The sequence below is a fragment of the Pagrus pagrus genome (genome assembly GCF_965226575.1).
Source record: "Pagrus pagrus genome assembly, chromosome: 8".
NCBI lineage: Eukaryota > Metazoa > Chordata > Actinopteri > Spariformes > Sparidae > Pagrus > Pagrus pagrus.
The window spans coordinates 2,056,297-2,076,085 of record NC_140192.1 but is presented as its reverse complement, the minus strand read 5'-3'; the positions used below and the strand labels follow the sequence as shown (position 1 = coordinate 2,076,085).

General features: G+C 41.9%; 1 protein-coding gene across 2 annotated transcripts in view; it reads left to right on the top strand.

Moving 5' to 3' along the window:
- The first annotated feature begins 14,541 nt into the window (after window positions 1-14,541).
- LOC311261059 (leucine-rich repeat transmembrane neuronal protein 4) overlaps window positions 14,542-19,789 on the top strand; it is a 61,697-nt gene continuing 56,449 nt past the window's right edge. The window contains exons 1-2 of one of the 2 annotated variants that reach the window (XM_084359436.1): window positions 14,542-15,081; window positions 15,434-16,977. In XM_084359436.1, coding sequence (XP_084215562.1) covers window positions 15,051-15,081; window positions 15,434-16,977 — 1,575 coding nt within the window. In that variant the 5' untranslated portion in view covers window positions 14,542-15,050. Of the gene's footprint in view, window positions 15,082-15,433; window positions 17,027-19,789 lie in introns of both variants that reach the window. The other variant, XM_084359437.1, reaches the window with a different exon arrangement.

Below are 19,789 nucleotides of genomic sequence, written 5' to 3'. Positions count from 1 at the left end.
CTCTATGTCTCTCTCTCCCTCTCTCTCCTCTCTCTCTCTCTCTCTCTCTCCATCTCTTCCTCTATGTCTCTCTCTCCTCTCTCTCTGAGGCGTAGGCGTCTTTAAGCACACACATAAGCCTCTAATATAACACTATATTTATCAAGCGTTTATAATCAGCTGTCAGTGGATTATCTATGTGAGTGTGATGTCTTGTTTTCATTGTTGTGTCTGTGTTAGAGGTTAAATAACATCAGTGTGCTGTAATGTAAAGGACCTCGCTCAGCAGGGGGGCAACATCAATTATTAAAAAAAAGAGAAATGTCAAAAAAAATGTCGACATGAAATCTTGTGCGTTCACAGCAGACGTTAGATTTAGATTTTTAATATTTAATTCATATTTTTCTGCTGCCTTCAATCAGAGGAGTAAAGGATTATAAACCTGGTCCTGTCACAAAACACACTGCTGACATAGTGAAGATGAAGATGAAGACAAAGCAACTGACATAATGTTTCCTTCCTTCAAAATAAGAGAGGTAGCATGATCCAGATCCAACATTCATTCATTAATAATTAGAAATTAACAGGAAATAACAGGAAGTCTGCTAATCAGAGGTTTTGTTCCCGTTTGTAGCGTGTTAAAATGTTAATTATGGTGTCTATTCAGCTGTTAATTGAACGTAATGTCTTGTTTTAATTCATTTTCTCCTAAATGTTGTGCAGTGGAGGACTCAGGATGTTTGAGGGTCAGGGGCCAAAACAATAAAAAGGGCACCAGGGCGCAGAAAGTGGTGTTCTTCACCACGTTTTGTCCACTGGATGGATGCCTTAAAGGGTAAAAAAAATGAATCTTCAATGTATTTTTTCTGCTGCTTTCAGAGGGATAGAGGATTACAAACATACAGTGAAGATGAAGATGAAGATGAAGCAACTGACATAATGTTTCCTTCCTTCAATAAGAGAGGTAGCATGATCCAGATCCAACATTCATTCATTCATTAATAATTAATTATTAACAGTAAATAACAGGAAGTCTGGTAACCACAATTTTTGTTTCCTGTCTCTAGCTAGTAAAAATTATGATGATGGCAACAGCCGGCTGCTGAGCTGTTAGTTTAATCTAATGTCGTGTTTTCTTTCATGTTCTGTTTAAATCTGTATAAAAATAGGACAATGACTGCTGTGATGTGAGCTCAGCTGTATTTACCTTGCTCAGCAGGGGGCAACATGACATTCTTTGTTTGATTTATTTTCCTTGTGATGTCAAATGATGTGCTTTTAATCAAAGGCTCGCAACCCGGTGATGATGACACACAGCTATCGAAATAACATGTACTTTGTTCACAATAAGAGGGCAGCGTGATCCAAATCCTCCATTCATTCATTCATTAGCCATTTATTCATTAAACTGACAGGGAGTCTGGTAATGATGTCAAATATTCAGCTGTTAATTGAATGTAATGTCTTGTTTTAATTCTTTTTCTGTTAAATGTTGTGCAGTGGCGGACTCAGGATGTTTGAGGGGCAGGGGCGAAAATAATAAAAAGGGCACCAGAGTGCTTTTTTGTCCACTGGAAGGGCACCAGAGAGGGCACTTGGCGTGTTTTTTTCCAACATGAGGACACCAGCAATGTTGTGTTATAGATTAGAGTATGTATGTAAGAACTGGACTTTAAAACATTTAAAAAAAACCTAAAATTATCAGCAGAATGTGATGAAATAACAGTTTTGAAGTTGATGTTCTGTGTTGGAGAGATATCTACTGAAGTTAGCATGCTAACCAGCTAGCCACGGGCCAGAAAAACCCTCTTTCTCCCAGCGGTCAAAGCTCCTGCTAGTGGTGCATACACCTCCACTCCCCCAGTAGTCTGGCTAGCTGCACGGCTAACTGAGCTAACAAGCTAACAATGGCCACAGTCATGGACGTATAAACAGAATACAGTTCCTCTGGCGATATGCTGCCAACATTAGTTGGGAGTATGAATTTAAATAGATCTGCAGTGATGTAAGTTCAGCTGCCTTGCTCATTAGATTTATTTGGTGTCAGTTTATGTGCTTTGATTAAAGGCGTGCAACCTGCAGAGTGTCAGTACGTCAGTGTAATAACATACTGCTGGTGACACTGATGAGGACGATGGTGACATAACAACTAAAATAATATTCCCTCAAAATACAGGGGTGGCATGATTCATTTAAAATTGACAGGAAATTAAAGGAAGTCTGGTGATCAGGATTTTTGGCCCCAATCTGTAATCTTGTTAAAATGATAATGATGGTGATGTTTTCCTCTTTAATGTCGTGTTACAGGTTAAATTAATGTGTATAAAACAGGCTTATGAATGCTGTGATGTAAGTTACCTCGCTCAGTCTGCTCCTCCATGAACTGTAAAAAAATAAATGTCAACAAAATGTGGCATGAATTATATTTACAGCTTCTAACTTAATTTCTTTTTTTCCTGGTGTCTTTTAATTTGCTTTTAATCTCAGGTCAGTTAATAATAAACGGTGCTGAACGTGATTCAGGATTCAAGTGTTTATTGTCATTGTGCACGGCAGCAAAACAACAAAGTGCAGAAGATAAATGCAATAAGAAGAAAAGAACAAAATACCAAAGATTAAATTGTTGCTAGAATAATGATTGTCAACACTCATATCTTCATAAAATAGAAAGAAAAACAAAAATAAATAGATATAAAATAAACAGATCAGCAGGTTTTTACACACACAGCAGTCTGATGTATGATGAAGATAATGATGTAGCTTCAAAATAATGGGGTGCATGATCCTAATCCACCATTCATTCATGAGTAATTTCAACCATTCATTAAAAAAATGAAATAACAGGAAGTGTGGTAATCAGGATTTCTGTTCCTTGTCAGCAGCTAATTAAAGTGATAATTATAGAAACAGCTTAGGTGTGAAGACACGCAGCATCTATGAACAGTCCGAGGCAACAGGAGGAGCTCTGTAGATAAAGAGTTAACACCTCCAGGTGTCTGGAGGATGCTGCTGAAGACGTGGCAACAGGAGGATTATTGGTATTCAAATTAATGGGCCTCATGAAGAGAGGAGACAGCAGACGGAGGAGGGAGGTGAAGAAAAACACGGGAGATGAAGGGGAAACCGTCATCCTGTGGTCATTTCATGCTCATTTTTCACACGTTGCTTTGTCTGCTCTGAACAGACATCCATCAGATGTTTACAACAGTGTGGACACTCTGTTTCTGACTGCTCGGCCTGAAGAGGTCCGAGTTGTTCTGTGTGGTAACAGCAACCCCTTGTGCACGCAGAAAGAAATGTCCCGTTGAAAGAGCAGCTGAGGGTGAGCTTCAGACAGAGGTGGGAGAAGCTTTCAGATCCTTTACTTCAGCCGTGGGCAGGACGGCTGCAGCACTGTCAGAGGTCCTGGGTTCGATTTCCAGAGTTTGCATGTTATCCCCATACTGTGAGAGTTTCCTCCACCATCATTACATGTACGTCAGATTAATTCTCAGCTCAGTGCCCTTAACCAAAGCCTGTAGATCTGGAGCTGGTCCCCTGGCGCTGTAGGTTGGCTGCCCACTGCTCCCTCGAGACTGGTGAATGCAGAGAAACTGTTTCACTATGACGATGTTGAAGGTTCTCAGTCATCCAGGTCATGGACGTGTTTCAGTTTCTTGAAGACATTTCAAAACAACAACAAATGGCACAACACAGGAGGGCCAACTCCTCAGGTCCAGACTCTGCTGTCCACTTACATCTGAAGGACACAAATCATTCCTTTGAGGACAACAAGGTAAACATCTTGTCCAGAGGAAACAGATGGTTTGAAAGAGGAGTAAAAGAATCCATCTATGTCAAACTGGAACGACCATCTTTGAACAGAGGAGGCAGCCTATGACATTGCTGATCATCCATCCACAATGCACTTCTGAGTTCTCTCCCCTGACAGCTTCACAACCATTCACACCTGGGCTCACCTAGCCCTAGCAATGCACATGAAGGCCGGTCGGGTCAACGATCCACACGTGTCCTTACCGACACTCCCACACAGAGTTTACAAGCCTGCCAGGATGAGAGGTGAAATGTCTTCAAGAAACTGAAACCTGTATAACCTTAATACTGTCAGTATAGTACTTGATTAAATGTACTGATTTACTTTCCATTACTGTCTAAAAATACATGACTACATCCAGGAGAGAAATCAGCCTCCAGATCACTTGTGGTTGGAAGAAATGAGTTAATGAATTCGTATCAATATTTGTCTGGGAGTGGTAATATTCCTCTTCAAACATGATTTCCTGCGATGCCTGTGGTGGATTGTATTGAGAAGAAATGATTGTGTGAGATCTGCTCCATGAACAGCACAGGAGGGAGGAAACCGAGAGGTGAGAAAATGAGCCATTTTCTTAAGATAATACCTCTCAGACTACTTGCGGCACACTCTGCAGCTGAACCTGAAACAAAATCTGCTTTTCAAAGGCTGCCTCACACACGTCTCAGGAGATCACATGTCATTCAAGAAATGTGGACAAAGTGTGGGAAAACGTGCTGCTCGGTAATGATGCTGCAGCTTTGCAGAAGAACGCTACACTGACTGCCACTGATCATGAGCCTGCTGCAAGATCCATTTATGCACCAGAACCTATATTAAAATAACCAGCCAGCCAGATCTTTGAATAATCATCTTGAGAAAGGTGACAACTATTATCTTCTAACTGCCAATTACAGGAGACATATAGAGAAGGAAAAGTGGATAATAATTCACACTTTGATGCACAATTATCCTGTTTCAAACCCATTCAGAAAGATTCAGTCCAGCTTAAATTATGTTAAAGTACACGGCCTTTCGAAAGTTACAAAAAGTGGAACTTTGAATGCACATACGGTGTGTAGTATACATGTGAACGTACATGTTTAAGGCCAGCAGTGCTGTATACTATCTATGCAGCACACACTGTACTGTATCTGAAGTTTCTTGTCATTCTTACTGATGCACACTCAGACAGATGGCTAGACAGATGGACAGATAGATTTATTCCTGCAGTCCGCCATCTTTCACTGACTTCTTACCCCTCTCACCAAGTCATATTTTCCAAAGGTGCTGCCATGTCACCAAACTGAAACCAGTGTTGGTGCAAAACAGCAGATTGTCGTCAGTTTTTAGATTTTGAAAACAGCGTTTTTTGGTGGCCTTTGTCATAAGATAGGATAGGATATGATAGGATATGATAGGATAGGATAGGAAAGGAAAACGATAGGATAGGATAGGATAGGATAGGATAGGATAGGAAAGGAAAACGATAGGATAGGATTGGATAGGATAGGAAAACGATGAGATAAGATAGGATAGGATATGATAGGATAGGATAGGAAAGGAAAACGATAGGATAGGATAGGATAGGATTGGATAGGATAGGAAAACGATAGGATAGGATAGGATAGGATTGGATAGGAAAACGATAGGATAGGATAACGATAAGATAAGACGAGACGAGATAAGATAAGATAAGAGATGTGATATGATGTGATATGATTAAGTACACTCAAAATTGTACAGTACTTGAGTAAATGTACTTAGTTACATTCCATCACTGAGTCTAACCTAGTGCAGTATAACATAGAAACAGATATATAAGGTGAAATATAGTGATATAGTACGACATAGTGAACAGCACAGCAATGTTTCTCAGAACAAGATATATAATAATATGGTGTGAGCAGAGTAAAGTACAATATACATTGAAATGCAAAGTAATAGTAGTACTAGTAGTGTGAGTATTTTAGGTACTCCAGAAGTCACACTTGAGTAAAAGTAAGATATCATGTTTAGATATTACTTTGATTAAAATCCTAGGCACCCACAGGAAAAGTACTTGAGTAAAAGTGTATGTAGTGGAGTAAAAAAGGACAATATTTGCCTCAGAGTGCAACAGGTGCAATCAGTTAAAAAGAGATGTTCGCCTGTTTGCATCATGTTTTTCTGATATGTGGCAGCTGTTTTTCAGCAGTTTCTAATCTTTTAAATGTTTGAAATGTTCAATATTTTAATGCTATCAACACGGTACGACGACTTTAATTGAGAGCCTGAGGACCCATTAATTTAGCGACAGTGTGAAGGGGTTTCAGAACATCCCGTCGCTCATGCAAATACACGACTCCGAGTTAAACTCAGGTGCTTCATTAGATTTTCAGCTCATTAATTTTATCGGCACGTAAAATAAAAAAAAAACAAGGTGGAACAAACCAAACAGCAACCTGACGAGTTAAACGGGAATAAAAAAACGTTATAACAGGAGACTGAACGAGCGGAAGTTCAGTTATTTATAAGATAAATTATAATTAAAAAAGAAAAAGACGTGTGTTGTTGTTTCCGTGTGTGTGTTTTCATTTACAAATTAAAAAAAGGGAAGTTTAATGAATTTATAGTCACCCATAATTATAAGTGCGTGACAATAAAAGATATGTAATGTCACACAGTTAGAACGATGGATGAATATAATTTCATTAAACTGCCCTTTTTTACGTGATGACTCAAAGAAGGAAAGATTTAATAACTGACAATATAGTCTAACACTTAATTGTTGTTTTGTTTGTGAACTAGGAGAAGTTGAAAAAGTTGAACTAAAGGAAGTATCTTTGCACACAGTAACATGTTGTCCTCTGCAGCAGTATTATGAAAGCATGTCTGGAAGGTTGCGTCACTCTTCTGAATGTGTGTTTACATTCATGCACACACACCACATTCATGCCCTGCAGCGTATAGACCTGCTCGAACAGGAACAGTTCACCTGCAAATCAAAATACATATTTCTCCTCTCACCTGCAGTGTATCTAGATGTACGTCTGCTGTCTCTCCATTATATTGGAAGTAGATAACACTCAGCTTGTGGAGCTCAAAGTGCCAAAAAAATACATTTAAAAACCTCAACAGCAATGTCTCTTTACATATTCGTGACCCGGTTACTCAAGCTAATCCACACAGCTTGTTGTTGTTTGTTGTTTGTTTTATTTACTGTGCAGGAGGAAGCGTGCATCGACTCACGAGCGAGAGACTCCAAGCTAAGATGAGGAGGACGCCATCAGTGTTTATATCCTGCGCCGTCATGAGCAGCAGCTTCATGAGAGCCTCGTGTCATTCCTATATCATTTGTAGTGTTGGGCAGCAACACATTACTCAGTAATATATCACTGTCAGTCATTCATTAGCCGTAACCACTTATCTTTTACAGCAGCTCTATTCAGCTAGCAGCCCTTTAACAACCTCATTCTGGCCCTTTGTCTGCTCCTAAGCACAAAAATACTTTATATTTTATTAAAGGTATTTAAGCAGAGGGAATCTTCCTGCTCTTTTGTATAACAGTCCTATTTCAATTGTAATAAAGTTAAGAAAAAATAAACCATGCATTGTTTTAAACTTTGTTTTTCACAGTTTTACAGCCCAGACAAGGTCAAAGTTCGGCACCGTGGGACTTAGAGTAGTTGAATAGGCCGGCTTCACAGGGTCGTGGGGGGCTGGAGCCAATCCCACCTGACGCTGGGCGAGCGGCGGGGTACGCCCTGGACAAGTCGCCAGTTCATCACAAGGTCACTACAAGGACTGCAATTTCAAAATCAGCAATAATATTATAATTACTATATCAAGTAACGCTGTTTGTTTGTTGACCTCTGTAGGCTGTCTTATGATGGCGTGCATGCATGGCAGGTCAGGCTAAAGGCTAAAGGCTAAAGGAAGAAGGATGATGGCGGGAGGAATGTCTCAGTGAGTTTGTCTCAGTCAAAGATAAAGAAGACTAGTCTGTGGCAAACTTACTAAGTAATATATCAAGTAATGTAACTAAATACTTCTGATACCAAGTCATAAGTAAAGAGTAACTTTCTGCTCTTGCCCAACACTGAACATTTCCCAATATTTAAACATATCTCCAGTTTTTTTATCGAGTGACTTTTGAATTCTTTCACAACATTTCTTTTTTGTTCATTTTTTTATATATCTTTTATGTGAAGCACTTTTCTGACTGTGTCTTTGAGAACGAGCCTTACTCACTCTGTGTTTTGGCTCTCTGTCTGTCTCTGACCTGCCGGCCGCTCAGGGTTCGTTTGACATTCTGTCTTACACATCTGTGACTGTTTGACGCAGGATTTAAACGCAGAAGCCCATAATCATCATCTGTATAATGCATCACTTACAGATCCTCACAGACTTCATAGCAGAAGTGTGTTTTTCTTATGCATGAGTGTGAAAAGGTAGGCGAGAGGTTTTGAATCATCATCGTCTGTCGAATGTTCCTGGAGAGAAGAATCTGAAGGCGGCACGTTAACCTTTAATACAACCGTGTTTTAAGGCACCTTCTTCCCTCCTAAACTTCGTGGAGAACCATGCAAAGAAAATAGTTCTCTTAAAAATAAAACAGAATATGAAATCGGGTCAGAGGAAAAACTTTTAAGATTGCAATCTGAAAACTTCAAGAATCCTCCATCTTTAAAAAATGAAGCATGCACGACACGATCGATGAGCTGTGGTGAGATGAGGATCAATTTTAAGGACATCACTTCATACATATAATCAGAGCAGAGTCAATATGCAGCGCTGGGTATATTACCAGACAAAAAGAAGAAGTGTGTGCAGTGTTTCTCTTTTTCTGTGCCTCATTTGAAGTGGAGAAGCAGCGGGGGGATAAAGCGCCAGATGTTTCGGGACGAGCCCTCTGTCTCAGAAATGTTTACCTTCTGCTCGCCAGTTTTGTGTGTAATTCGCCGGATAATTGAAGTAACACATTTAGAAGTGAGGGTCAGAGTATAAAGAGTTTCTTTGATGGTGTTTTGTGCTGATTATTTCACTTTTTATACATTTCCACAGTGTGTTTCAGTGGGATTCATTATGCTTCAAGAAAAAAGCAGGTCCTTCCCTCGCTCTATTATTCAGGGCTCAGTCAGTCACAGACAGTCATTAAAGTTTCATAGGAAGCAATTTGGAGGCTGAGTTATTTGCAAAGTGAGGTGAGTGCATATGGAGGCACCATACCTTTGTTTATGGCTGTGGCTTCATGCTTTTCATGTCAACACTCTGCTCTCTCACGGGGTTTAATTTTGACTTGAGGGGAACTTTGTCGAGAACTACACAGTCACAGAATCATCATTTCATTTGAAGAATGTTTTGACACCCGGCAGCTGTGAGATAAAAAGCAGGAAAACATTAGAGTGAAAAATAAAAAAAACAGTTAACGTTGTGATTTTCCTTCCAGTGTTGGGAGTCGACTAATAATATACCGTGAAACTTGATTATTGATCCGTGCATTTCTCTGCATCACCAGTTAAAGCAAATAACCCCTGAAAAAAAGCCAGATGAAATGTGAAAGTGGGTCATGTCAGATTTGTTCAACAGCACAAAGCAGAATTGATGAACAGGCCAGAATTTAAGAGGACGTAGCACAAACAGATGATAGCAGAGCAGTGTGAGTGGTGCAACAGGAGAACAAGACAGAGGAGACTGGCTGTTCATTACTGTATATCAAAAATAGATTTGACAAAATATCCAGATGGAAATGACTTTGAGCTGCAGATAAAGAGAAACGACACCAAGGGTACCAGCAGGGCCGTGTACAGAAGGGGGGCCTGGGGTGGCTCTGGCCTTTCGAGGTAAAATAAGTGCTTTGAGCTCAAGATGTTCAAAGATTTACTCAAACTATCATCAGAATGGGAAGAAAAAACAGACATCTATATATTGTGTTGCAGGGATATCTATTGAAGTTAGCATGCTAACCAGCTAGCCCCCAGCCACATTGTGCTTCCAGAGACAATCCCCCGGTGCTCTGAGCTCCCAGTCCAGACAAAGTCCGCCAATACGACCGCTCGCTGCATTATTAAAGTGACGACGAGGAACTTCTAAGTGTTTGTGAGACAGTCTCTGATTCCTCTGATGATAATAAACGACCTGTAACAGCAAACGAGACCATCAGCGAAGAGACTGCTGTTTTTATATAGTTAGTATTAATGCCTGTGCTCAGGTCCGACCACATACATCACATATTAAATCACATATAAATACACTGTATGCCTCATTGCGATCCATCCGCGTTGGTGTCGTACCGCTTTTGTCAAAAACGGCTGCTAGAATCAACAAAAACTGAAAATTCCTCATTGTCACATTAAATGAGGTTACTAGCTAACAGCAGCTACAGTTAGCATCACTTAGCTTGGAGCAGGAATTCAACAGGTGGCCAGTTCTTTGAAATGCTCTTACTGTAAGTTGTATAAACACATAAAAGCATCAGCTGAATGGATCGAATGTCATGTAAAGAAATTAGAAATGTGAATAAAGGACTGTAAGAAACTGAGACGTTAAAAAGATGTTCGTGCTTCATCCCTGAAGCAAACTGAGGTTTGGATGAATAAATGTTTGCACTTAAGAAAGAAAGAAGAAATCAAACTTCCATCAGTCAGGTCAGAGTTGTGGTTTATGGTCCTTAAACGCACAGTAATTAATTTCGGCCACTTGGGGTCTCTCAATCATAACGAAACAAAAAGTCTCATGGGAATCATGGGAGTTGTTGTCTTCATTGTTCAGCAGCCGCCTGATGACTCAGACACGAATGTTCACAGACGAGGTGATGTTTGAAACAAACCTAACCTTGATTAAAATCACAGATTTCTCAGGGTTTGAACATTGTTGGAAACATTTATATAATGATGAACTTAAAGCTGAGAAAGTTGACTGATGCAAGACTTCATTAAAGAGGTAAGTACAGCCAACAACAAGCAACATTTTTAATTTTAAATACTGCAAAACTGAGGCAGGACTCTCACAGTAACACTGACAAACTGCTTGTAGTAAAAAAGAAATATATGTACAGAAATGTGTCAGTTATTGTCCATTTTGATGATATACTGTGTATTTCTTATTTATTTGAATGTTGTTTACTGTATTCAGTCTCTCTGACACAGATTTAATGAATGAAACACACTCAGTTAATGTCGTGGTCGGTTTGAAAGCTTCATCACTGTGAGGTAGTTCAGTGAAGGATACTGCACTGAGAGCTGTGCACAGAGTACTGGGTACTGTAGCTGCCATTATTCCAGTCACCTTGGTGTGTGTGTGTGTGTGTGTGTGTGTGGTTGTGTGTAGGTCCCTGCCCCGTCCTTCAACTCCAGTTAGCGGATTGATCCAGCAGTGAAAATTAAATCAGGGGACTGCTGCTGAAGTGCGAGATGCATCAGTTTTATTTTAGTTTCGATCTCTTTGTCACAAACTATCTGCGATCGGCGGTCAAATGTTCATTAACGTCCATCAGCGTTAATTACGTAACCCATTAAGTACAGGGGCAGAGGGAGCCATTAGAAGTGATGACTCTGACCTCGACTCAAAGTCCCATCATGAGGCCTTCAGAGCACTTTGTTTACGCATGAAGCGTCTCAGCGACGAACCAACAATGACGAGAGAGAATTTAGTTTCATTCACTCAGATTAAAAATGATTTTAATGTTGTTTTTTTATATTTATAACAAAATAAATGCGATAAAGAATAATCACACTCTGTCTGCTGAACCTGCGCCATCTTAGTATTTCTGGCTAAAGGAGCAGTTCATCCAAAAATGTAAATCCAGTCATCTTCTCCTGCCTCCATGTTGATGAAAGTCAGGGGAGGTTTCGTAGTCCACAAAACATTTCTGGAGCTTCACAGCAAAACAACTGAAGTCACTTGATTTAAAACAGAAAAACAAACCAAAACAAACATAAAATGGCTCCAGTCAGCTACAACAGCTCTGTCAGCGGCCTTAAGCTACCAACCTCTCTAAAGTCGGTTCTGTACGGGAAGAGCTCCGTGGTGAAGTTTGTAATAATGCGTAAAAATGCAACGTCCAGTTCGACTTTCAATATAAAGCCTGCTGACAAACAGTTAGCATATTGCGACTTATTATGAATTTTAGACTGTTATTAACGTTGTCAAACATGCACGGTTTGGTTAAGTTTAGGAAAAGATCAGACTCGTAACTTACATAACGAGTTAAGTGAGTACGTTACTCATCTAACTGTCACTTACATCATTTATGTACATTTAACTTACTTATGTAACAAAACTTAAATACACCTCACTCTTGACTTTTGTCACGGTCGGTGTGCAACCCATCAACACTTCCGACCCACCCCCGACTTGGACTTTTCTAGCTCTTTAAACTGCTGCGCTTACAGAAGTGAAGTGACCAGGCTGCTGTGACTTTTTAGAAAAGGGCTGTCGTAAAATAACGTCTTTTCAAATCTCCCGGGGTCTGGGAGCTCCTGGAGACTTGGGCTACACCAGATGAGCTGTATGTATTTAAAACAAGTCTCCAGATACTCCAGATATGCATTTTGATGTTTGGGTGAACTGCTCCTTTAAATTTCAAACAATGGGCTTATTATATACATAAATCAATATGTAAATGTAGAAATGCTTGATTCTTTGATTGTATAAAGGCCGATCTGGATCCTGTAGATGCAACATGAGAGCATGAACAGTGTTTTTCTTGCTCGTTAGTGTTTTTCACAGTGACACAAACTGGCCCCTAACGAGCCGACCTTTCCACTGTAGGTCTGCCTGCCTATGAAGCACTAATTAAGAATCATATTAAAACCACTGGGGGTCTTCTGAAGTCAGCGGGGGGGCAGGAGTAGTTACATCTCTGCACGACGACTGCAGTGTGATCAAACACAACACAGGCTGCTGCTGATCCTGAGTCAGGTGATATAACACGACATTAACGCTGCAAACTGCAGGAACAACAAGAAAACTGATGCGTAATCAGACTTAATTACCTCTGAGGGAAGTAACTAGAAGTACAATCTGTTCAAAGACTGTACGTATTTAGTCATGTACTCGTTTTTAAAGTAGTTACTTGTTACTCAGGTGCAGGTACATTTACTCAAGTACTGTACCAACATGTTCTGCTACTTTGTTTCTACTTCACAACAATTCAGACGTAATTATTGTACTTTTTTACTCCACTACATTTATCGGACAGCTTTAGTTACAAGTTACTTTACAGGTTTGGGATAATAATAATACAGAATATAACCAACAAAAGCTCCTTCTAATGCATCAGTAAAAATACTCTGATGATATATTTTATATACAGTGTTGTACAAAAGTACCCATAAGTGAAAAGTTCTTGAGTAAAATCTGATAGTGAATGATATAAAGTGCAAAAAGTCAAATTATACATACATTTATTTAACATGTATGTGCTACTTTGACTCTGGCGCAGCATGTAATCTGCAAAGTAACTAGTAACTAAAGTTAATAAATAAATTAGGAAGTAAAATTAATAAGTTAGTGAGTAAAAAGTACAATATTTGCCTCCAAAATGCAGTTGAGTCAAAGTATGAAAGAGCAGAAATAATCAGAGTGCAAGTACCTCAAAATTGTGCTCAAGTACAAGTACAAGTACTTGAATAAATGTACTTAGTTACACTCTATCACTTAAAATAACATATCTGTAAACATACTGTATGCATATATATTATTTACTTTACTTGTACTTTTGATTCTTCAGTACATTTATTGGCTGAAAAATTACTTTGATACTTAAGTAATTACATTAAATATCAGATACTTTATCTTTTACTCAAGTACAATTTGTATGAGTCCCTTTTACTGAAGTATCCTCTGATGATGTGAATCCTAATTGAACAAATGACATTAAGTAATCTGCAAAGTAACAAGTAACTAAAGCTATCAACTGAATGTAGTGGAGTAAAAAGTACAATATTCACCTCCAAAATGTAGTTACATTACTTCAGTGAATCTAACATACGTGTAAATATGTGTATGTTATATAATTTACTTGTACTTTCTTCAGTACATTTATTGCTACGAAATTACTTTGGTACATTTAATATACTTTAACTACTATTCATATGGTGCTTTGGCTCTGATGCAACATGTAATCTGCAAAGTAACTAGTAACTTAAGTTATCGAATAAATGTAGTGGAGTAAAAAGTACAATATTTGCCTTCAAAATGTAGGAGTGGAAGTATAAAGAAGTAGAAAATGGAAAAACTAATCACTAAGTACAAGTACCTCAAAACTGTACTCAAGCACAGTAATTGAGTAAATGTACTTCGTTACTTTTCATCACTGCAAGTAACTACAGTTGTCAAACTCATGTAGTGGAGTAAAAAGTACAATATCTGCCTCCAAAATGTAGGAGAGGAAGAATAAAGTGGCAGAAAATGGAAATACTCAAGTAAACTACAAGTACTTGAGTACTTAGTTACATTCCACAACTGCACACACATAGACCTGATATATAACCTTTAATAGAGCCGTTCTGTATAACGAGCACTTGTCATGTGTGTTTGTAATCGTGTCACAAACACATTAAATGAATCGTGTAACCACACAAGTACTCGGATACCAGCTGCTGAGGAGCGGCTGACTGTCAGAGAGCAGGTGACTGAGCTGCAGCTCTGTCCTCTCCTGCGTGCTGCAGAGGCTCCGTGTGGCCAGCAGAGGGCGTCCTGTCCTGAAGCGAGCCGCTGCGCTCAGTAATCCTCCTCCAACATCGGTCCTGTTGCTATACAACTCATTTATTCTTGATGCCGCGGTCAGCAGCTCTAATCCTCGGCACACTGCGCCTCCTTCCCTCCGCTCTCCACGGCTCCTCCAGGGGGGACAACTTGTCGGATTCTGGAGGACAGTTTCTCCACCTCTCAGATTTCTTCACTTGCTCGGTTTTTCCGTCTCTTTTCCGTCACTTCACCTGCGTTTACCAGCCGGTGAGTCGCTGTGTGAGATGTGTTTGAGAGGCTCCAGGAGCAGGAGCGCGCTCTGAACGGTGTCGTCCTGCCTCATTCAAGGGCTTTTTAAAAAGAGGTGGCGGTCTGACGTGAAGCCTCCAGCTGATGTTGCGCGGTAACGCAGGAAACTACAGGCAGAGGTTGATGCACACCTTCAGGAGCCGCTCACATCTCCGACAGGTGTGCGGCCGTGCGCAAAGCGGATCCCGGGAAGTGCGTATATTCCCCGTGAAGACAGGCGGGCGTCCCCTGGTGCGTGTCCAGCTGTGCGTCTAACATGTGGACCCGGGGCGAGTGCACCAGAGAGCCCTGAGACATGAGGAGAAGCCGACACCGCGCAAATATGGGTATGTATGTTCACCGCTCCTGTCTGTGCGCAAAGTGTCTGCTGCATGAACGATGACTGCAGGCTGGAGGAGGTTTGTCTCTCCACAACTATTTGACAGTGAAGCCTGATGCATGTGGAGATTAATCACCTCTCAGTGTGTCCAGAGCACGACTTACATTCATTATCACAGTCAAAGTGTGTGTGTGTGTGTGTGTGTGTGTGTGTGTGATGAACAGAGGGATGCAAATGAAGGAGGCTGTGAATAACCTCCTCTGTGGACACATCAGAGCTCAGTGTGGCTTCTCATGTTCGGCTCCAGCCTGTGTCTAATGCTCCTGGTGTGTTTTCCTGTCACTTTCCCGTGTCTGCAGGACTCCTCGTGCTTTTCCGATGGCTCGTGTTCACGGTGGTGGTGCCCGCCTGGCTGCTCGCCGCTCCAAGCGCCATCCGTGAGCGTCCCTGCCCTCAGAGCTGCAGATGTGATGGGAAAATAATATACTGTGAGTCCAATGCTTTCCGTGACGTGCCAAACAACGTGTCTGTGGGCACGCAGGGCCTCTCCCTGCGCTACAACAGCCTGGCCAACCTCAGAGCTCACCAGTTTGCAGGCCTGAGTCAACTGGTTTGGCTCTACCTCGACCACAATTACATCAGCGCTGTGGACGGAAAGGCTTTCCACGGGATCAGGAGGCTCAAAGAACTGATCCTGAGCTCCAACAAGATCACACTGCTGAAGAACAACACTTTCCACGATGTTCCCAATTTACGTAATCTTGACCTTTCCTACAACAAACTGCAGGTTCTGCAGCCCAATCAGTTTGTGGGTCTGAGGAAGCTCCTCAGTTTGCACTTGAGGTCGAACTCATTAAAAACCGTCCCGATGAGAGTTTTCCTCGACTGTCGGAATCTGGAGTTTCTCGACATCGGCTACAACCGGCTGCGGAGCCTCACGAGGAACGCCTTCGCGGGACTCCTGAAGCTCATCGAGCTTCACCTGGAGCACAACCAGTTCTCAAAGATCAACTTTGCTCATTTCCCGCGCCTGACCAACCTCAGGGCGCTCTACCTGCAGTGGAACCGGATCCGACTGCTGACCCAGGGCCTGCCCTGGATGTGGACTTCCTTGCAGAAGCTGGACCTCTCAGGAAACGAGCTGCAAGTGTTGGACTTGAGTACGTTTCAGTGCCTCCCTAATCTGCAGACTCTGAACCTGGACTCCAACAAGCTGAGCAATGTGTCTCAGCAGACGGTGGAGGCTTGGATCTCCCTCACCACCATCAGTCTGGCTGGTAATCTGTGGTACTGTAACCCCAACATATGTCCCCTGGTGGCCTGGCTCCAGGCCTTTAAGGGGAACAAGGAGACCACGATGATTTGTGCCGGCCCAAAGGAGGCACAGGGAGAGAAAGTGACAGATGTGGTGGAGACTTATAACATCTGTACAGCCACGCCGAGCCCCATCCCCTCCACCACATCACCCCCCATCACTCCTGGGCTCCCGCCCGAGCTGCCGCCTCTGCCCACACAGTCTGCGGCGGATAAGAAGCTGATCTGGAACAGGACAGCCTCCCCCACGCCTTCCCAGGCCTCCCCCACCATCCCCCTGCCAGACACCGAGTATGTGTCCTTCCACAAGATCATAGCAGGCAGCGTGGCCCTCCTCCTATCTGTGGCTATAATCCTCCTGGTGATCTACGTCTCGTGGAGGCGCTACCCCAGCAGCATCAAGCAGCTCCAGCAGCGCTCGGCGGTTAAAAAGCGGCAGAAGAAGGCTCGGGAGACTGAGCGCTCCCTTAACTCGCCGCTGCAAGAGTACTATGTGGACTACAAGCCTTCACACTCAGAGACTATGGATGTGCTGGTTAATGGGACAGGACCTTACACATACACCATCACAGGCTCCAGGGAATGCGAGGTATGACCGTTGCCCTCCAAAAATCCATTTCCACAGCGAGGCATGAGAGGTAAATTTTCTAACAACCTGCGGAGAAAAAGTACCTGTGTTTTCTCCTCTGCTCGTGTCTGTGTGGGGATAAGGAAGCTAAAGGTCGGTGCATGGTGACTTGAGTCTGTTACCCAGCTGTTGTTCTGAATCATGCACGTTCATTTGCTCAAATATGATTCCCATTAGCTCAAACTGCAGCAGCAGCTCCTCTCCCTCTGGATAACTTACACACAGTAAGATGCACGATAAGCAAAGTAGGTTCATCCTTCATCTCTGACATAAAAGAGCTGCCTGATGAATCTTTGTATTATCATCCAGTCTGTTATTTATCCACAAATGGCCTGCTGTCCACGCTGTAATGAGCAGAATGAATTGGATCAAGTCACTGTGCAGGTGGTCCTCTCCTCTCCTATCCTGTGTGTTTGCTACGTCAGCAAACACACCAGTCATGTGAGTTGTGATGTGTGTGTGTGTGTGTGTGTGTTGCTGTTTTAAATATGTTAATATTTACAATCAGCTGATCGTGTTTCACATTCTCCATTTCTGCTTCCAGCACTTAACATTTAACTCATTAGTTTAATTCAGGTTCAAACAGTCACCGCAGGAACACAAAGGCCTGCAGCCAAAGAAAAGATGAATTATACATCTGGGCTCCGTTTCTGTCCGGCTGTTGTGTTTCGACTGCAGGAACAAAACTGTGTTGTGATACTTTATCTTCGTCTCACACATGTAAAGAAATTATTAGGCGACACGAGACAAAACCTGGACTCCTTCACATCGCTGTGCGGCAGAGGAGTCATGCTGGTCCAAGCTGTTTGGGCACCTGCTCCACCAGATTCATGATATCTGGATATTTAGTTTATCATTTTATATTACAAATCAAACATATGCTTCTAATTATGTCATAGATTAGGGATGGGCGGACATTTTATCATCCATATTAGGATGATTGTGAATATCCTCAGTAGTGACTCGTTTAGCTCGATATCGTACAGTTTCATACTTATTTCCTGATTTATTTTGAAATGCCACAAGAGGAGCTCTCATTTGTTCAGTCATGCCACAATCCATCCTCCAAATGTATCCTCAGCCTGTCACCATGGCTGAAGTCTCCCACAAGGAAGCTCACTTAGATGTCTGGAGATACTTTGGACTGGGAGATGAGATGCCCACCACTTGTTTAGACTTTATTTATGCAGTGGGACCTTATGAGTTATGATTCTCAGGTCAGATTGATTATTTCTCCACCAAAAAGGTTGGAAAGATGAGTGTCCTGTGATCTGTGATGCAGTGACAAATATTTATTTATTCACAAGATGTAAGGATAAAAGTCTTTTCCGTGTCAAATTGGATTCTTCCAAACGTTACCAGATGAAATCTACAGCTACACTCGTTCACAGCACGGCGCCGTCGTGCATCGATGCTGGAGAGGAAGTCAAGCTACAGACTAACAACATGCTGCTGTTTGTTCTACACACAAAGAATATCGTCGAATTGAGAGAGCTCTGCTCAAACTGTCTAAACTATGCAGCACTGATAAACTATAAAAATGAGACTAAAGACAGAGCAGTGCATTCTGGTTGTTGTAGGATTTCTACCTTTTTTCTCTGTTTCCTCTGTTCATCCAGCAATTTTTTCTATTTATTCTATTTTCATGGAAGGGCCATCTTTCCAGAGACGAAAATACTTGTTTAGTTGTATTTTGGAGAACACAGGCAGTTTTCTTTGCAGGACAGTTGGCTAGCACCAGCTAAAGTTAGCCACCCCAGTTGTTCAGCCTTCTGGCTCGCTAGCTGCTCGTGACTTGTGATAAATGGTCGTCGCTGTGGAGGCAGAGAGGAGACAGGAAGTGGAGAGTTACACTCTCTGACGCCGCTGTGTCATGTCAGCACTCACGCTGCTTCTCTGCATTGTGTTTATAAAGCAGTTATTACCATGTTGGCAGCCTGAGAGTTGTCTACATGAATTGGCCTTTTTTATGTGAGTTTATCCCCCTTAAAATGTTTGGCTGAGGTGAGGTAAGACAATCCTCACAGTCTTTTAATACACACGTCAAACTGCTTCGTTACTTTGTGTTTTTCCTGGAGAAGGTCCGCCACGCTGCCCTGCTGCACAGCACAGAGGCTCCGAGACAGAAGGCCTCCACAGAAAGACTAATCAATCCACTCCAGCTTGATGAGGCACTTTTTTTTGCCTCAGTTCTCTTTTTTCGTCCTAATGCTTTACATCCATCATCTGTCCTGCAGCTTTTACATCCATGTATATATTTGGCAGCATTTTTAAGTGTGATTACCAGAACATGTGGTGTCGGGAAGATGTTGTGTCTTTGGAGTCTTTGCTGCACCTTCGTGTCCAACATGCTGCGGAGAGCAGGAGACATCTTTCATCTTCATTGTATCTGTCAGACCAAGACCACGTTTTATCTCAAACTGCCACACAGCTCATTTCCTATATTCTGCGTGGAGCCTATAAATCATTTGATAATATGTCTTAAGTCAGTGGATTGCACTGTGGCAGCACTTACACTCCTGTTGTGTCCTCTCGCTGAGAGGCTGCAGCACCCATACGTTCATTGTTTTCAGTAATGTCACATATACGAGGTACACGGGTAGCTACATCAGCTCTTTGTCAGATTATCTGTGGCGGAGCATTTCTCAAACGCAAGAGGAGCTCGAGGTGAGACGGTCGGCTTATCAATCTTGTAGCTTTCATGTGAGAATGTGGCACGGGAGCATTAAATGGCAGACCTAATGGGCCTTCTGCTAGCTAGAATAACTAATAG